Source organism: Podarcis bocagei (assembly GCF_964188305.1).
Source record: "Podarcis bocagei genome assembly, chromosome: 2".
Classification (NCBI taxonomy): domain Eukaryota; kingdom Metazoa; phylum Chordata; class Lepidosauria; order Squamata; family Lacertidae; genus Podarcis; species Podarcis bocagei.
In genome coordinates, this window is record NC_138126.1 from 39,638,165 (window position 1) to 39,654,254 (window position 16,090).

At 43.3% G+C, this 16,090-nt stretch overlaps 1 protein-coding gene and 1 long non-coding RNA gene across 12 annotated transcripts in view; one reads left to right on the forward strand and one right to left on the reverse strand.

Moving 5' to 3' along the window:
- The window catches only part of LOC308581646 (uncharacterized protein), a 136,120-nt gene extending 125,827 nt beyond the window's left edge, over positions 1-10,293 (reverse strand). For 10 of the 11 annotated variants that reach the window (XR_014005135.1, XR_014005136.1, XR_014005137.1 and 7 more), the window contains exons 1-2: positions 9,476-9,772; positions 4,129-4,264 (exon numbers count right to left, since the gene is read on the reverse strand). Coding sequence is in view for 7 of the 11 variants with exons in the window: in XM_081184363.1 (XP_081040489.1) it covers positions 4,129-4,264; positions 9,476-9,707 (368 nt within the window). In the remaining 4 variants the exon portion in view is untranslated. Of the gene's footprint in view, positions 1-4,128; positions 4,265-9,475; positions 9,773-9,952 lie in introns of those variants that run through there. The other variant, XM_081184362.1, reaches the window with a different exon arrangement.
- Positions 10,294-10,316: 23 nt separating this feature from the next.
- On the forward strand, positions 10,317-15,570 carry LOC308581711. The gene is made up of 3 exons (XR_014005203.1): positions 10,317-10,452; positions 12,457-12,546; positions 15,439-15,570. It is a non-coding gene; the product is annotated as an uncharacterized lncRNA (long non-coding RNA).
- The last annotated feature ends 520 nt before the right edge of the window (positions 15,571-16,090 follow it).

Sequence of the window (16,090 nt, forward strand, 5' to 3'; positions counted from 1 at the left end):
TGAAAGACAGAATGCCTCTTGGCAGCTGTTGTCCCAATTTGTTAAGTTATTAAGCTGTTCTATGTACAGTGGTACCTCGGGTTACATACGCTTCAGGTTACATACGCTTCAGGTTACAGACTCCGCTAACCCAGAAATATTACCTCGGGTTAAGAAATTTGCTTCAGGATGAGAACAGAAATCATGCTCCGGCGGCGCAGCGTCAGGGGGAGGCCCCATTAGCTAAAGTGGTGCTTCCGGTTAAGAACAGTTTCAGGTTAAGAACAGACCTACAGAACGAATTAAGTACTTAACCCGAGATACCACTGTATATCCTGCTTTTCCACCAAGAAGCTTGAGAGAGCATAAATAATTCTTTCCCCCTGCCTGCTTTAAGTTGAGCTAAGAGAGAATGACCTCCACAGTGAGCTTCTTGGCTAAGATGGGAACGTAAATTTGGGTCTCCCCAGTTCTAGTCCAGCCCTAACCACTACATAACACTGCCTCTCAAGTATATCATTTTTCATCTTCCATATTATACTTGCAGCTGAATCTGTGATCTGCCTTCATAGGAAGTTGAAAAGCAATGTTTTTGAGCTGATATAAAATATCCATCCATTGTTGGTCTGCAAGAGCTCTTGGACATATGCAAAAAATAAATTGGCCATCATCTTCAAGTAACCAACAAGCAAGGATGATTTTGTGGTGAGGGTGGCTTTTAATAAAGTACACTATAATGTAGGGACCTGATCCCCTCTACTGAGGCAGCAGGGTTCTCTAGGTATGTTGCCCCTAACAGAAGACTGTGTGTCAAAGCAGAAAATATGAGCAACAAAGGTAAAATGTGCTTAGGAAAATATGTAGTTACATACGCAGATGCCTCGCATCTATTGTACTCACTACAGGAAAAAGAATTGCTGACACATCTGATCTGGGGGGAATTCCTTTCCACTCCCATTCCTTTACACCTAAAGCATGGGGGTGGGGAAACCTCATACAATAAAAGGGTTTTTTAAATTAGTGGCATCAATTCATTACTTTCAATACTGAAAATTCTTGTCTCACTGGATAAAAGGGGATTAAAGTGATACTGGGTTCCTGTGTCTAATATAGTTGCATAAACCGCCATATCTTGCCATGCACAACTTCTATAACTCTTCAACAACCGAGTGCAATATTAACTGAACCAAACTTCTTCATTTCTATTTAAGCTACTAATGTTGCAGTCCTATCCTCTTACTTCAGAGTAAGTCCCACTGAACCCAGAGTGACTTACGTCTGAGTACATAGGATTTGTTGAAAGATGGAAAGAATACTCCAGTATATGTTACTTCTAAAAGTTCTCATCCACCATCTTTCACCATTGGTTTGCGTATATGAATAAGCACATTCACGTTCTCCTTTTGTGAAATACCTCACTAGTATACTATCAATTCACTTTATCAACACACAACAGTGACCACCTAGAAACAGTCCTTTTCCTTTCCCAGAGTATGGCTACCTGCACTATAAGAGATAAAGGCTTCCTCAAAACCAATATATCATGCCTTTTGTGCTTTGGATGTTTGCAAGTAGAAGGCTTTCAATATTTTGGTATGCTGTGTCCAAATGCTACAAGTTCCACAGTGATTCCTGTTCCTCTATAACAACCTTCCCCAAACTGGTGCTTTCCAGATGTTTTGGACTGCAACTCCAAAATTGGCTGGGACAGATGGAAGCTGTAGTCTAAAATATCTGGAAAACATCAGGTTGGGAAACACTGTGCAATAGCATCAGCATGGGTGCCAGAGCTTGTAAGAGTGGATGCTGATCAAAAAGCCCACCTTAGCTGTTTCTTCCACTATAGCCCTTGCAGTATTATTTGTTCTCCTACACCTGGAGTGGTATTGCTATGTTTTACCACACTCAATTTCTTTTGGGGTTGATTTCTTTTTGTTTTGAATGAGCGTCAAAGATAAGCAAAAAAAAATGTCTCCGTCCCCCTCCACTAACCTCAGCTGATTTGTTTTTGAGCAACCATCTAAGATGCTGGAAAACCCCTGTAAAATACTTTTGCTTTAATCAGAAAGTACCAAAAACTCCACCAGTTTTGCATTGCAAAGCAGTGGGTAAAGATTTGAGTCAGGCATCATGTCTGTGGCTTTTGTGGGTGGGTGTCTCTCAAAATGACTGTTATCCTCTATCAAAAGGGAAATCTGCATGTCATGTCTGAATAAGACTAGTTAAATCTATGGTAACAAATACCTTCCCATCAATTCACACAAATGATTGACCACATGCCACTGTTGCCTTCTAGGCTACTAGCCCTGGACACTAAGCACAAAGTGCACAGCAAGTGAAATAAAAGAGCAGAAAAAAGTAAATGTCAACACAGTTTTAGAAATGCAATCTAATGCTACCTATGTGCTTTTCAGTGGACAGGAGGTGTACTCAAATGTGTTTGTGATAAATGCTTGTTATCTGTTCTAAACTTTATTATTTTCTCATGTGTACAAAATAAACATGTACACAGAATATACAATAGTGACCCTAATCTGTAATAGTTTTGAGTCTCTGACACGGTTATCATACTAAAACCTCAAAGCATCAGCCAACCAACCTGGAAAGTTTTGAAATTATTATGCAACCTATGCCAACCTTGTGCTCTTCAGACATTTTTGAATACAGCTCCCACCGGTCCCAGTCAGCACAGCCACTGGGAGTCTGGGACAATGAGCTATAGGTCAAAACATCTGAAGGACTCTAGCTTGATTACTGTAATTCAGCTACTAGACTGATTGATGCAAACAGATTTTTCCCATTTATAGTATAAGCTGCTTTTGCTTTATTCCTCTTGTCATGTTTCAATAAAGCCTAATATTCAAACTCTTCTACACGAGGAGCAAAAAGGAATATGAACTTCCTTATGCACATGCGTTACCTAGTCAATTTGCTCCTGTGAATGTTAAAAGTAGTGCTTGGGCTTCTTTTCCCATAATGCCTTTGTTCAACACAGATAATTGTGTTATGAGTTGCGTGGGGGTTAGGCTGAATGCCCGAGCCCCCTTCTAATTCTTGGAGTAGCCAAGCTAGCTTCCTGGTGAGGTCATGGGTCATTAAGGGAACAAAGAAAGGGGCTCTGTGCAAGATGAGAAATAGGTGGGGTCCCGTCTCTCAACTCGCTGGTGGTTAGAAGAACAAAGGCAGAGTTGAGATCAGAGAGTTGTGTGATGTGAACTAGAAGCAAAGCATCAAGCTGGGAAGCCAGAGAGTCAAGCAATGTTTGATTTCTGTTTGAATCTAAGGGTGTAGCTATGGGGAAAGCAAGGCCCTCTTGGGGTGCTGATGCTGTGAAACCCTCCATCATTGGCTCAGATTGCATATGTGTGTAAATAAACCATATATCCTAAGTGTGTAAATAAACCATATATCCTAAGAAAACCACAATCTTCACTGTGCCTCATTCCAAAAGGAAACACGGACCCAGGGTAAGCACCTGGAATACTGCACTGCTTTTATATTGGGGTGGCGTGCAACAATATAGCTACTTGTAGAGACTACAACTTGGGTGTCAAGTCCAAGGATCATATCACACCATTCCCAAATGAATTCGTCTACCATCTGAGGTCATCTAGTGAGGCCTTTTGCACATCGTTTTGCCTCCTGAGATACAGTGGGAGGGTGGTCCTTACGAGTGAACCTTATCTGCTGTGGAGTCCACTACATGGACCCCTTCACCCAGGGATGTTAGACCAGCTCCTTTTTTATTGATATCCCATCATTGCTTGAATACTTTTCCAGTGATTTTTTTATCTGACTGATGCGCGCGCGCACACACTCACATATATAAATTCCTGGCTCTTTTTAAATGTTTGTTTCTCTCTATATTTTAGTGATCTGCTTTTTTATTTGATGCTATTTACTGTTGTTTTGCCCTGATTAAAGTCACTCTTCCACCCGCCACTGAAGGGAAACTTTCGGGTATCTGTATATCCCAGGGTCTCAAAATGTTGGCTCAGCGTACTAGTCAGCTACCTACCACTGCCCCCTCAAGTCCTCAGGCATGTACAGAGAGCTTGAGAGGCAGGTTATCTCTCATTAATGTGAGATAAGGAAAAGGTAAGAAACATTCTCTGTTGTTACTCATAAAAGTCTCCTGCTGTTTCTTACCTGTTAAAAAATGCAGTGGAAATGAATCCTCTGGAGCAGGGATCTGTATGGTCTTGAGTGTTCTGTTCACCAGAGCTGGAAGCAGATATTTTTGTGAGCTGGTGAATTGATTTGTGGATGTCTTTGTATTGCCAATCTAGACAGAAAGCCAGAGGTGCAGACAAAATAATTAAAACCTGGTCCACACCCACAGTCTATAGCTGAAGATTGTACTTAAGAATATTTCAAAGGTTCTGCCAGCCCAATTCCACTGCCCACTTGTTTTTAGAAAATTAGTAATTCACTAGTCCTACTTGCAATGATTATTTTGAGAATGTGTTTGTTCTGAAAAGATAGTGGGAGGAATTCAACATCACTCTTCTGATTGCTCCATCAGCATGCACATACATACATACATACATACATACATACATTGGTTTGTTTGTGGTTTTTAAGCAGAGGTTGGATGGCCATCTGTCATGGGTGCTGTTGTTGAGATTCCTGTATTGTACGGCATTAAACAAGATGGCCACTGGGATCCCTTCCAACTCTACAATTCTATGAGATCAGCTTGCCTGATGGAATTATCCCCCTCCCCCGGCACAATGTTCTGAGGGTTCTCCAACCCAACCTCCCCCCATATCATTTTGGGGGGTACAGGGTAAAGAGAGGGGAAAACCCCAGTGGAAGTCCTTGTGCAGGGTCTGGCTGGATGCAGAGGGAGAAGACTGGGAGGAGGAGGTGTTGGAAGTTGAAGAGGCAACAGAGTTTAGTGTGCAGAAGAGGCTGTGGCAGATGATAAGTCATGGCAGACTCAGAGGCAGGAGAGGAGGGGGGCCAGGAGACAGAGATGAAGCAGGTTGCAGAAGAATCCAGGGAGTCTCCCCATCCTGCTGTGACCACCTCCCCTCCTCACTGGTCTCCCAGAACACGCAGAGAATTGAAGAGGCCAAAGCAATGAGAGACAAGGCGACAGAGCCTTCTGCTGCTGGGGAAGGAACTGGGGAAGGTGGGGACCTTCAGTCCTTGCAACTGACTCATTGTGGCAAGACCTTCTGGGAAGAGCTGCTCTGATCACTAGGCCTGCACTGTTTTGGTTTCTTTGACTACAGAGTTAACTTCACTGACACCAGTATCTTTTCATTGCTAACCTACTCCTGACTCCAGCTCCTAACACCTCTGTTGACGGGGACTCATCAGGTGAATTCCCACCCAGTAGCTCCATACATCACTTCTTTTATTCACAGATTGTATGCATGGGGCATTTCTTGTTTGCAACTTCATATATTATAATTTAAGCAGCTAAATGTCAGTTCACAGATTTTAAAATACTTAATATGCCCAGCAAAGTAGACATAAATCTAATTAGATGTACAACAGGAGTTTCATTTTCTCTTACATTCCTATGAGTTAGATTGTTTAAGCTTGTCCATTCTATGTTTTGCACAAATAATGTATAGTGCAATCCAGAAATGCATTTGGCATGCATTTTATTTCCCACTTATGACATGATTCGAACCATATCTACGCTGTGGTAAGCCCAAATGCAGTCAATGAAGCTAGTTCCAATTAAGCGTTGCTTAGGAGTGCATCCCAAAATTTGTTTGAGCTGGTCTTCAAGGAATTTAAAATCCCCTAAGTGTGCAATCCTAAGGCAGGAGATGGAGGCTGATGGCAGGGCATCAGCCATATCCAGCACTGTGTCAGGCCCTAGCTGACATGGAGGAAATAAGGGTGGAGAATTGCTTATGCATTCCTACATCCTTTTCTATTTTTCCCCCATCAATGGGAGGGAAATAAATGGGACTGGACTATACCAACTCCAGGGCTGCCACAGTTCCCTCTCTGAGTTTGGAGTCCTTGGAAGGTGTTGGATCCAAGGCTTCCACACAGTTCTCCTTTGACACACGTCTAATCCACCTCCAGATATCCCTTTTTCAACATTACCATTCCAACGGTGGTAGGTCTAGGAATGGAAGGAGGGAATCTGACACAGATCTCAATCTCTGAGCTCTCCAGTGACACTCGCTCCACTTTCAGAGAGGGAGATCTGATGCTTCCTATGGCCCCTGGATGCTCTCGCAGGAGCCAAAGGGATTGCTGATCCCATTACACAAAAGGCAATACCTATCTTAATTTTTTTGTTCTAATAGTCTTCAATAAAAAGTCTAATGCTCAAAACAGAATTCTCATTGGGTATCATATAATTCCCCATAATTTAGTAAAAGTTTGAATAATCAAGGTTTGATTAAATTTTGCCAAACAACAGAAACCCCCTGGAAATTATGCTAGCAAGCTAAGTCAGCTCAGCAGAGCTAGCTGGATAGGCCATTAGCATAGGACAAAAATACCATGTCTGGCCACCTCATAAGAACAGTGCCTATCAAAATGAAGCCCACCTTCAAACTAATGTGTTATTTGCCACGTCCTGGTTCCTCAGTCAAGGCCAATTATAACTAACCTCATGATAATGAGGTAACGTCTCTGACTTTGGGTCAATTAAATGCTGTTCTTCTTTGTTTAACAGCTAGATGTGTTCTTAATAAACATATTTTTAAGCCTCAAAAGAAAAGTATCAAACTCCAGTAAGACTATAATTCAATAATAAAAATCTGCTTCTTTTTCTTGTTCTAAATTTAACTATTAATTAACCTACTTTTAAACACACAATTTTAAAAGTAATAGTAATACTTTATTATTTATATGCCACCCATCCTACCAGGTTGCCCCACCACTCTGGGCAGATTCCAACAAATTAAAACATCAATCACAGTAAGACATCAAACATTAAAAACTTCCCTATACAGGGCTGTTTATGTCTTTGACATCTGATGGGAGAACATTCCACACGGCAGGCACTACTACCGAGAAGGCCCTCTGCCTGGATCCCATAACTCACTTCTCGCAATGAGGGAACCATCAGAAGGCCCTCAGAGCTGAAGCTCAGTGTCTAGGCTGAACAATGGGGTGGAAACACTCCTTCAGGTATACAGGGCCAAAGCCATTTAGGGCTTTAAAGGTCAGCACCAACACTTTGAATTGTGCTTGTAAATGTTCTGGAGGCCAATGTAGATCTTTTAAAATAGGTTTTATATGGTCCCAGCAGCTACTCCCAGTCACCAGTCTGGTAGCCACATTCTGCCTTAGTTGTAGTTTCCAAGTCATCTTCAAAGGTAGAACGCATTGCAGTAGACCAAGCGGGAGATAACCAGAGCATGTACCACTCTGACAAAACAGGGCATAAGCAGGTATTGCTTGAAACAGAATTGATCTGTACGTCCATGGACAGCTGTGAGTTAAAAATGGCTCCCAGGCTGCACGCCTGGTCCTTTAGGGGCAAAGGTACCCCATTCAGGACCAGAGAATCCCCCAAACCTACCCATCACCTGTCCCAGTTATTCCTCAGACAGTAAAAAATTCCAGAAATACCTCTCCAAACTGGATGAATGGGCAACAAAATGGCAAATGACGTCCAATACAAGTATAAATTGATGCACTTTGAGGCAACATTTTATAAATTCTCATATCAATTTCCAGAGGAATAGCTGTATTAGTCTTTTGCAGCAAAAACAACAAAGCCTTGCATTCACATATAGACTGATGTGCTTTGAACTGGCCATGACTAACCAGTGAAGTGATATTGTTCTCGTGATATCTCAATGAAAATGCCAATTCACATGTTCTGTGGCAATAAAGGTGGCAAATTCCATGCTAGGGATTTTAAGACAAAGGACTGAAAATACAATTGCCAGTATCATAATACTTCCAGGTTGCAGACACTTCTGGAATAGTGTATGTAGTTGACCCATCTCAAAAAAGCACTTTACAGCAAGAAAAGAAGCAACTAAGAAATATGAAGGGATTGAAGTACCTTCCCTACAAGGAAAGTTGAAGGGGGTTAGTTTATGTGTTTTTAAAATTACTAAGGGCAAAGGAACACAATAAAATGATGCATGGTGTAGAGGAAGATACACTTTCTCTATAACCCTTAACACTAGAACTCGCCGCAACAGACTTACTCCACTAAAAGTTACCGTATCTAATAAAATTTGACTAGCAGACAAAAGCAACAGGTGATAGCTGCAGGCGCACATTACTTTAAATAGGATTAAAGAAATGAAGAGAGAGCAAGGCTTACCATGATAGCCAAATGGAACCTATATGTTTAGAGAGTATTGTTCTGCATAATAGTTGCTTATTTGCTGTATTTGTATTGTCATCCAATACAATACAAAAATGACAATAACAATTTTTTCTCCAGGTGGCTGACAATAAAAGGACGGGCCATTAGCCATGGCCATACATTTCAATGGGTCTACTCTGAGTAAAGATTGGTTGACTACAAACCTTTTTAACAAAATCTCTTATCCCAAAATCTCATGGAGCCATAAAAAATTAAAAGGCCTGAGAAAATATATTCAAGGACACAAACAAACAAACACAAAATCCAGAGCATATGTTCAAGCCTCTCCAGGAAGTGCATTCCATGACTGCTGGGTTCTACAAGCTACGCAGCACACTTCGCTTGGCAGAGGCATTCTGTTAAGATTTGGGAGTTGAAGTAGGTGTATGTGGAAGGATATGTAATCCTTCAGGTAACCTGGTACCTGTACTAGGTTAAAAAAAACACCACTTTGAATTGGTCCCAACAATAAACTGGAAGCCAGTGCTAATAGCAAAGTACCAGCATGATGTGATCATATCACTAAGTGTTTTTTGCACAAGCTGAAGTTTACAGACCATTTTCAAAAGGTGCATTCCATGCACGACAATAACTGTTGCAAGGCTATCTCTGTCCAGATAAGAGTTGCAGTTGACTTCTTTGCATAAGCTGGGTCCCACCCCCATGCTGTTATTTTTCATGCTGCCATTATAGAACAAGGGAGGTGTTCATGGTGAGTTCCCGCACCTATCTTCCGGTAAAAATAGCACTGCCCCCCTAAAAAAAAAAAGGAAAGGAAAGGAAGTACAGGCTTGGAAAATTCCCTGCGCGGTCTGGAAAGGATGACATGCGAGACAGCGCCAATTCCGCTGTGGGCGAAAAGGGAGTTGGAAACCCTGGGAAAGAAAAAGGGAAAGGGCTCTGGAAAGAACCGCCACAGGGTGCGCCAAACCCGGGGAGACACAGACAGGCCCGGCAGCCAGACACGCATGGGAGGGAAGTCAGGTCAATAAGGCACCCGCAGAAATACGGAGGGGGAAACGTGGAGCAACAACCTTCAAGCGAGACGGCGCAAAGGGCCAGCGTGGCAAGAGGGCGTTCTGACACAACCACGTTTGTAAAACGAATGAATTCAGAGAAGCGTCTGCAAAACACAAACAGGGACCAGTGCTTCCTTGCAATACAGTACAGGAAAAATGGACCTACCGGGGGTGGGGGTTGGAAGCAGCTTAAAATGCCGCCGGTGCGCAGTTCCTCTCCCCCCCCCCCAATTTGGCACATCGTTTTCATGGAGCGTTTTCCTGCCCCGGTTTCTGTCGGCGAGGGGATGGAAGAAGGAAAGAAAAAAGAACGAGGTGCCTTCGTTTTCCCCCTCAGCCAGGGAACACAACAACGGCGACTGGAGGTGGGAAGATAATTTTGACGAGGGAAAGGCCATGGGGCAGATTTGTCAGGCGCGCGCAAGCACAGACTTTACACAGTGAGGAACCCCACGCGGGTTTTCCGCACCGTCCTAACGTGCAGCTTTGGCCGTTAAAGGAAAGGCGAAAGCAGCCGCCGAGGCAGCCTCTCCTTCCCCGCGCCCTTATTGGGAGTCCGCGTCAGCCCCACAAGTACCCCGCCTTGCCCCGTGAGCAGAAGAGCTTCGACCGCGGCCACATACAACACACACAGAGAGTGCACCCGAGTGAGGGCGGGACCTGGACGGGGGTTTAGGAGGAAGCACGAGGCGGTCATGCAACCGCCTCAGCCCTCGAGGCCGTTGCTAGGCTAGGCTGGCTGAGGCCAGCTAGGCCAAGAGGGAGGGGGGAAGCGCGCCCTGGGCACGCCCCGAGCACGTTCTCCTCCTCGTGGGCTCGCCCGCTGCGGCCCCGCCCCCCTCACGCGGCTCCACACGCTGGCGGGCGGCACCAACGGCCGCAGGGAGGAGGAGAGCGCACGGGAGGGACGGTTAAGGGAGGGGCTGCTGGCCCGAGGACTCCTGCGAGGCACTCGGAGCCAATGAGAAGCCGCGCTCCCTTCTCCCTCGCCCACCGGCCGCTCGTTATCTGTGTTTCTGCGCCTTGTCTCCTGTTGGCAATAAAAAATATATAAAGACGTTTACCACACGTTAAGGGTCGGGACGGATCTGCCCCCCCGGTCGCAGAATTTCAACCCGTGCCTCGCATATGTTACAATGTGTAGTAGGGATGTCAAAGCAAACCTTTCTTTAAATCGTTATCATTATTATGAATAATAGCAATGACAGGTGCGACGCTGCGTTCATTTCACTTTCAATTTGTACGGTATACCGCCTTTCTGTATTGCAGCCCAGAAGGTGGCTTACAAGCTGAAGGAACAAGATCATGCAGTTTACAACAGTCTGAGCCAATTAAACAAGCAGACAAACAAAAGTCATAATAAAACATGACTTCTGATGTGTTCCGGAAGAAGGTTCTAGCAGCCTAAACAAGGATGCGTTGAATCTTCTCAGAATGCGTTTCGAAAGTCTGCACTTCCTCCTTGATTAATTTTGTTGGTATATAAGAACATATGGAATCTGAAGTTTGGATATACACATCTCAACTCCAGAATGCAAGGGATGTGCCGACTGCTCCTGCTGAAATTCTTCCCGACACCTGTGGTACAGGAGCAACATCCTCTTTTGAATCTGGCCTCTTGGCAAAAGCAGAGCATGAAGACCATGGCCTTTCCCTGATCCCTCTCACACAAGCAACACTTGCTGAAAACCCATATTTTGTGCAACTGTTGAAAATGCAAGAGCCCTGTCCTCCTTTTCCCACCACCGGACAAATTTAACTCCTTGCTAATAACTAAGGGCAGGCATAGGCAAATTCGGCCCTCCAGATGTTTTGGGACTACAATTCCCATCATCCCTGTCCACTGGTCCTGTTAGCTAGGGATCATGGGAGTTGTAGTCCCAAAACATCTGGAGGGCCGAGTTTGCCTATGCCTGGCTAAGGGCATCTGGCTGGCTACCAGTGGCGTAGCGTGGGGGGTGCCAGGGGTGCCGACCGCACCGGGCGCAACATCTGGGGGGGCGCGAGTCCAGAGGGAAGGGACAAGTTCCTTCCTCCGCCGGGCTCCCCGCCGCCACCGCCAGCCTTGCGCCCTAGCGCGCGCACCCCCCGCCGTCGCTGTGGCTGCGCTCCGCTCACTGCTCGCAGGAGGAGCAGCCGCTGCAGCAGCGCCGACGCCGCCACCGACGCCTGGCCGGGCACGGGCAGCCTCTGCACCCTGCCGCCGCCGCCATCCCCTCGGCCCAGCCACAGGCGGCGGCTGCTTCTGCCTCCATCCTCCTCCGGGCAAGCAGCGTTGTTTGCGCGGCAGCGCCAGCGGCAATTCGCAGATTAGGGGTTGGGGGGGGGCAAATTACTTGCCTTGCCCCGGGTTAGGGGGCGCAAATTACTTGCGTTGCCCCGGGTGCTGACAACTCACGCTACGCCGCTGCTGGCTACTGTTGGAAATAGAAAGTAGATTAGAGGCATATCTGGTCTGATGCAGCAAGGCCACTCTTAGGTTCCTGAGGCAATGATGAATGTCCATGTGACAAAGACACATACAACGCACGTGCATCTCGACCCATATACCTGCAAACTGATGCACTGTCAGACTGTATCTCATAGTAAGCCAAGTAATGCTTCCTTTACTTAACTGATTGGGGTGTGTGTTTAAAAAAATATTAGGACACAGAAAAAAGAAATGTGAAAAAGCATACATCTCTTTGTCGGCAGTGATCCCTCCCCCACTCCTGCCAGTAGATATTTATGTCAAACCCTCTGGGGGACAACTCCTCCATGGGAGGGGGGTAATTGGAGACATAGTCTGAATTTCATGGTGGCAAATGATGGCCGTTTGACAGAAAGATTAATAGCCACAATGTGGCTCTGGCTGGCTGCAAAACGTGTGTTATTTATAGTCACCTCACACTGTTTTTCTCAGCAGTAATCTGGCTCCCTCACGATAAAGCACTCGGTCTTTCAGCTTGGAGCCTGTCCCCTTTGGGAAAAGGTTATTGGGGGAGGAAAAACATACAGTGCTCATTATTTTATCATTTTGTGCTGGTGACTACAATTGCAACCAAAGATATGTAGCACTAGATTTGCATTGAGTGTTGCCCTGGCAGCAGTATATTCTAAAGATAATTTGTTCAGTGCACTAAGGAAAAAGTATATTTGGTGTTTCAGCTAAGAGGAGCCAGAAAATATTTGAAGTATTATACTTAAGTCACAGACTACTGAACCAGGATGTTCTATTGGAAATTAATATTTTGTGAGGTAAGATTAAGAGAAATTCACTGTTAGTCTAAACTACCAATAAATTTCAATGTATATTTTGCAGGATCACTGGTGTCAATGTTTCTGATCACATCTCAGTTTATATAATATACTTCCTGCCTAGTCAAGTTTTCTTGGTAAGATGGAAATTAACTGAGGAAAGAAGTAGGAATGACTGAGAGGAAACTGAAATAGCAGCGAGCCTTGTAACTAACCAGTGCTTTTTCTGGGGGGACACAGGGGTACGCATACCCCTAAACATTTTGTGAATCTAAGTTTGGCCTCATTGAGGGGCAGTATTTTAATATGAGTACCCCTAAACATTTTTTAGCAAAAAAGCACTGTAACTAACTATAACCAACACTTATTAATGTATTTGCTCATGAATCCATACAACACTAGGAAAATTAGGACAAACTGCCCCACCCGTATGACAGAGTCCACAGAAACATTGCCAAGATTTTATTGCACACTAGCTTAGATTTCTAACTTGACCTAACCTAACTTGACCTAACAGGGCAGCTAATAATATAACAAATCAGGGCTGCTCACAAGCCTTGTTCAGCGGGTACATATTGATTGGGGCCCAGGCTCTTAGCTTTCCTTTTAAAAGAAAGTAAATAAATTGGCAGTACAAAGAAAGTTAGGAAGCAAAATGTGGAGGCAACTTTCCAAAGCATCATCAGGCATCAAAGCATCTGGAGGGGGGGCCTCTAGAGCAGCAGAAAAAATAGGAGAAACTGTTTGTTTTGCTCCTAGCTTGACACTGGACAGATGAGAGTCCTCCATGTACACATTATTTCATTTATTCCCCAACTGTGCTGCCTTTACAGTATAAAAAACAATTGGCTGGCAATTGTTTTACTCAGAAGTAAATGAGGCCTCCTTCCTACAGAAAAGAAATTGTGACTTTGAAAGTTGCCACCACCACCATTTTTCATGTCTCACACACAGCCACCACTGACCTGATTGTCATCACTGGGCTGTTATTTATAGTTATTGTTATACAGGAAGTATAAAACAAAAATAAAAAATGACTCAGCAAATACAACCATAAAAGCATCAAACACTTTATAGTTGTAACAAGTTAAAAATTCATATAGACTGTACTTTAACACAATGCTACTTTTTTGTTTATCAAGATTGGCAAAATGGGAAGGGGACTGCACGTGGTTAGATGGCTGGTTGTTGTTGTTGATTTGTGTCTCATTTTCCCCCCCAGAGGCTGTGTACAGTGTCTTCTCCTCTCCCCTTTTAATCTTCACTACGGTTCTGTGGGGTAGGCTAGGCTTGGAGTTGGTAGTTCAGACACCAAAGCTGTGAAACTGCACTTATTTAGAGTCCTTTTTGTGTGTTGGCATCCCTGAAACCAATAAAATAAATTGTCCACTAAATATAGATGGTATTTTGAATTAACCTTATCCTATATCTGCTTAATTATAACTCAAATGTCTTGACAGTGCTTCAGTAAAGAGAGAGAGATTTGGTAATTTGTGTACAGGCTTAACTCAGAGGAGGAATAATAAAGATGCTATCAGTGTTGCATACATTTTTATTTCACTTCTATCTTCCCTTTTACTTGAACACTTATGGTCATTAAAATTCTGAAACCCTAAATTTTGTATTCGAGATTTAGCATGCAAATAGATGTCACATGCAAATTTAGTTACTGGTTGACCTTTCATAATTAAATGTACATGGACTCATTTGGTAATTTACAACATTTTAAGACCTTGATCAGAATATTAAAAGTCATACCACAAGGAAAGAATATCAGTATTTAAAGCTTGTGCAAGAGTATCAGATTCATCAATGCTGAAATGAGTGTTAGAGGCATTTGTTTGAAAGGTAAACATCCTTCCCAAGAGCAGCATGGAGCTGATCGTTCCCACTTGGAGACCATCTGCACAGGGCAACTCAGAGAGCCGTGCTGGTGCATCCTTTATAAATTAAAAGGGAAAAAAGTCAGTTGTATTTTTGAACCATCAGCCATCCCCTCTCCTCCATAATTTATCGTTTTCATGATAGCCCTTTTTGCTTGTCTTCACCTCAGTACTTATCTAACAACAGGCAGTGATTATCTCAGGGGCAGCTTCCTTTTCTTCTGACATCCTTTAATTAAACTATAACCCTTGCTGAGCATAGACTAGAAAAATATTGGAAGAAAAAATCTCACCAAAGTCTCATTAGACCGCTATTATTTATGAAACTGCAACTGCTCTGTAGAGAAGTAGCTGAGGGGAAGCTTTAATGATATCTCTATAAATTTACCCTTGAGCTTGACACACTTTGCTGCACCTTTTTTATGGTCTGATTCTAGCAGCTAGTGCTTGGCAAGTAATGGTTTATGGTATGGCTAGTTACAACTACAGAACAAAATAATAATAATAATGAGTTGTGGCACAGCACTCACACCACAAGTCATGCAAGGATGTCATAGTGACAAGAAGCACTGTCAGAAGTATTGACGTATTGATAAAAGCTATCATTGCCATGTGCCCTGGTAAAGCTTCCAGGATGTAACATTCTTCTGCAAGACTGCTGGATAACAAAATTGGGCACAGCGCTGTTAGACATTCCGCACCTTCAGCGCTGGTCTTTTATCAATACTCACTGTTTTGTGGCAACCAATGACAGAGGAAACAATGTAGACTGGCGCAACAATCCCCCATTTACCTGGGAATAAACTTCCATTGGATTAAATAAGATTTCTGAGTAGACAAAGTTCCACTGAGTGTCTTTAGTTCTTCTTTGATAAACACATTTGCAAAGAAAAATCCCGGAATTTCTGTTACTTGGATTGTAAATGTTCTAAGAGGTTATTACATCAAGCCTTCCATTTCTATAGAAATGTGGGCTCAGTAGACAAAAAAATGCACATTTCTTTTTCAGGGTAAGGCATGCAAATACCACAGGATGCACAAGATGAGCAGGCAGGTTATTTTGCTACTGACATCTGCAAAGGGACTTTATAACATTTAGAAAGTGCCTTGAGTTTCAAAGTTCCATGGATTTTATTTGCTTCTGTGTCTTGAACTAGTTTCTCCTGCTTGCTTTAGCATCACATAGACTTATCTATTTTCTCCATATGCTGATTAAATTATACAAGGAATAAATCAATGTCCCGTGAAATGTATGTAATGAAACAGATAATTTGTGCATTTCAACCTCTTCTCTCACTCCTACACATGACTTTGCATGTGAATGTTTAAGGCCTATGGTGGTTTTTTCCACCCTACTACTGCAATTAATCACATTACATAACTAACCCACTGCTATTTTTAATTATTTTTTTCTTTTAATACATTTTGAATGGCATAAAGGGTCTTTCTTGAAATGAACGTTCCAGCATACTTATGGGCAAGGAAGAGGATGCAAAAACACCATCTTCCTTTCTAGCAGTGTGTGCTTAAGAAATACAACACATACAGTGGGTTATGTAACATCACACAATCATTTCTGAGTCATGCACACACTTACCTCACAATGGACCTGGCTAAAATTAGACTTCCATTCTTAAGAATCAGAAGTTTTCCCCTTCTTC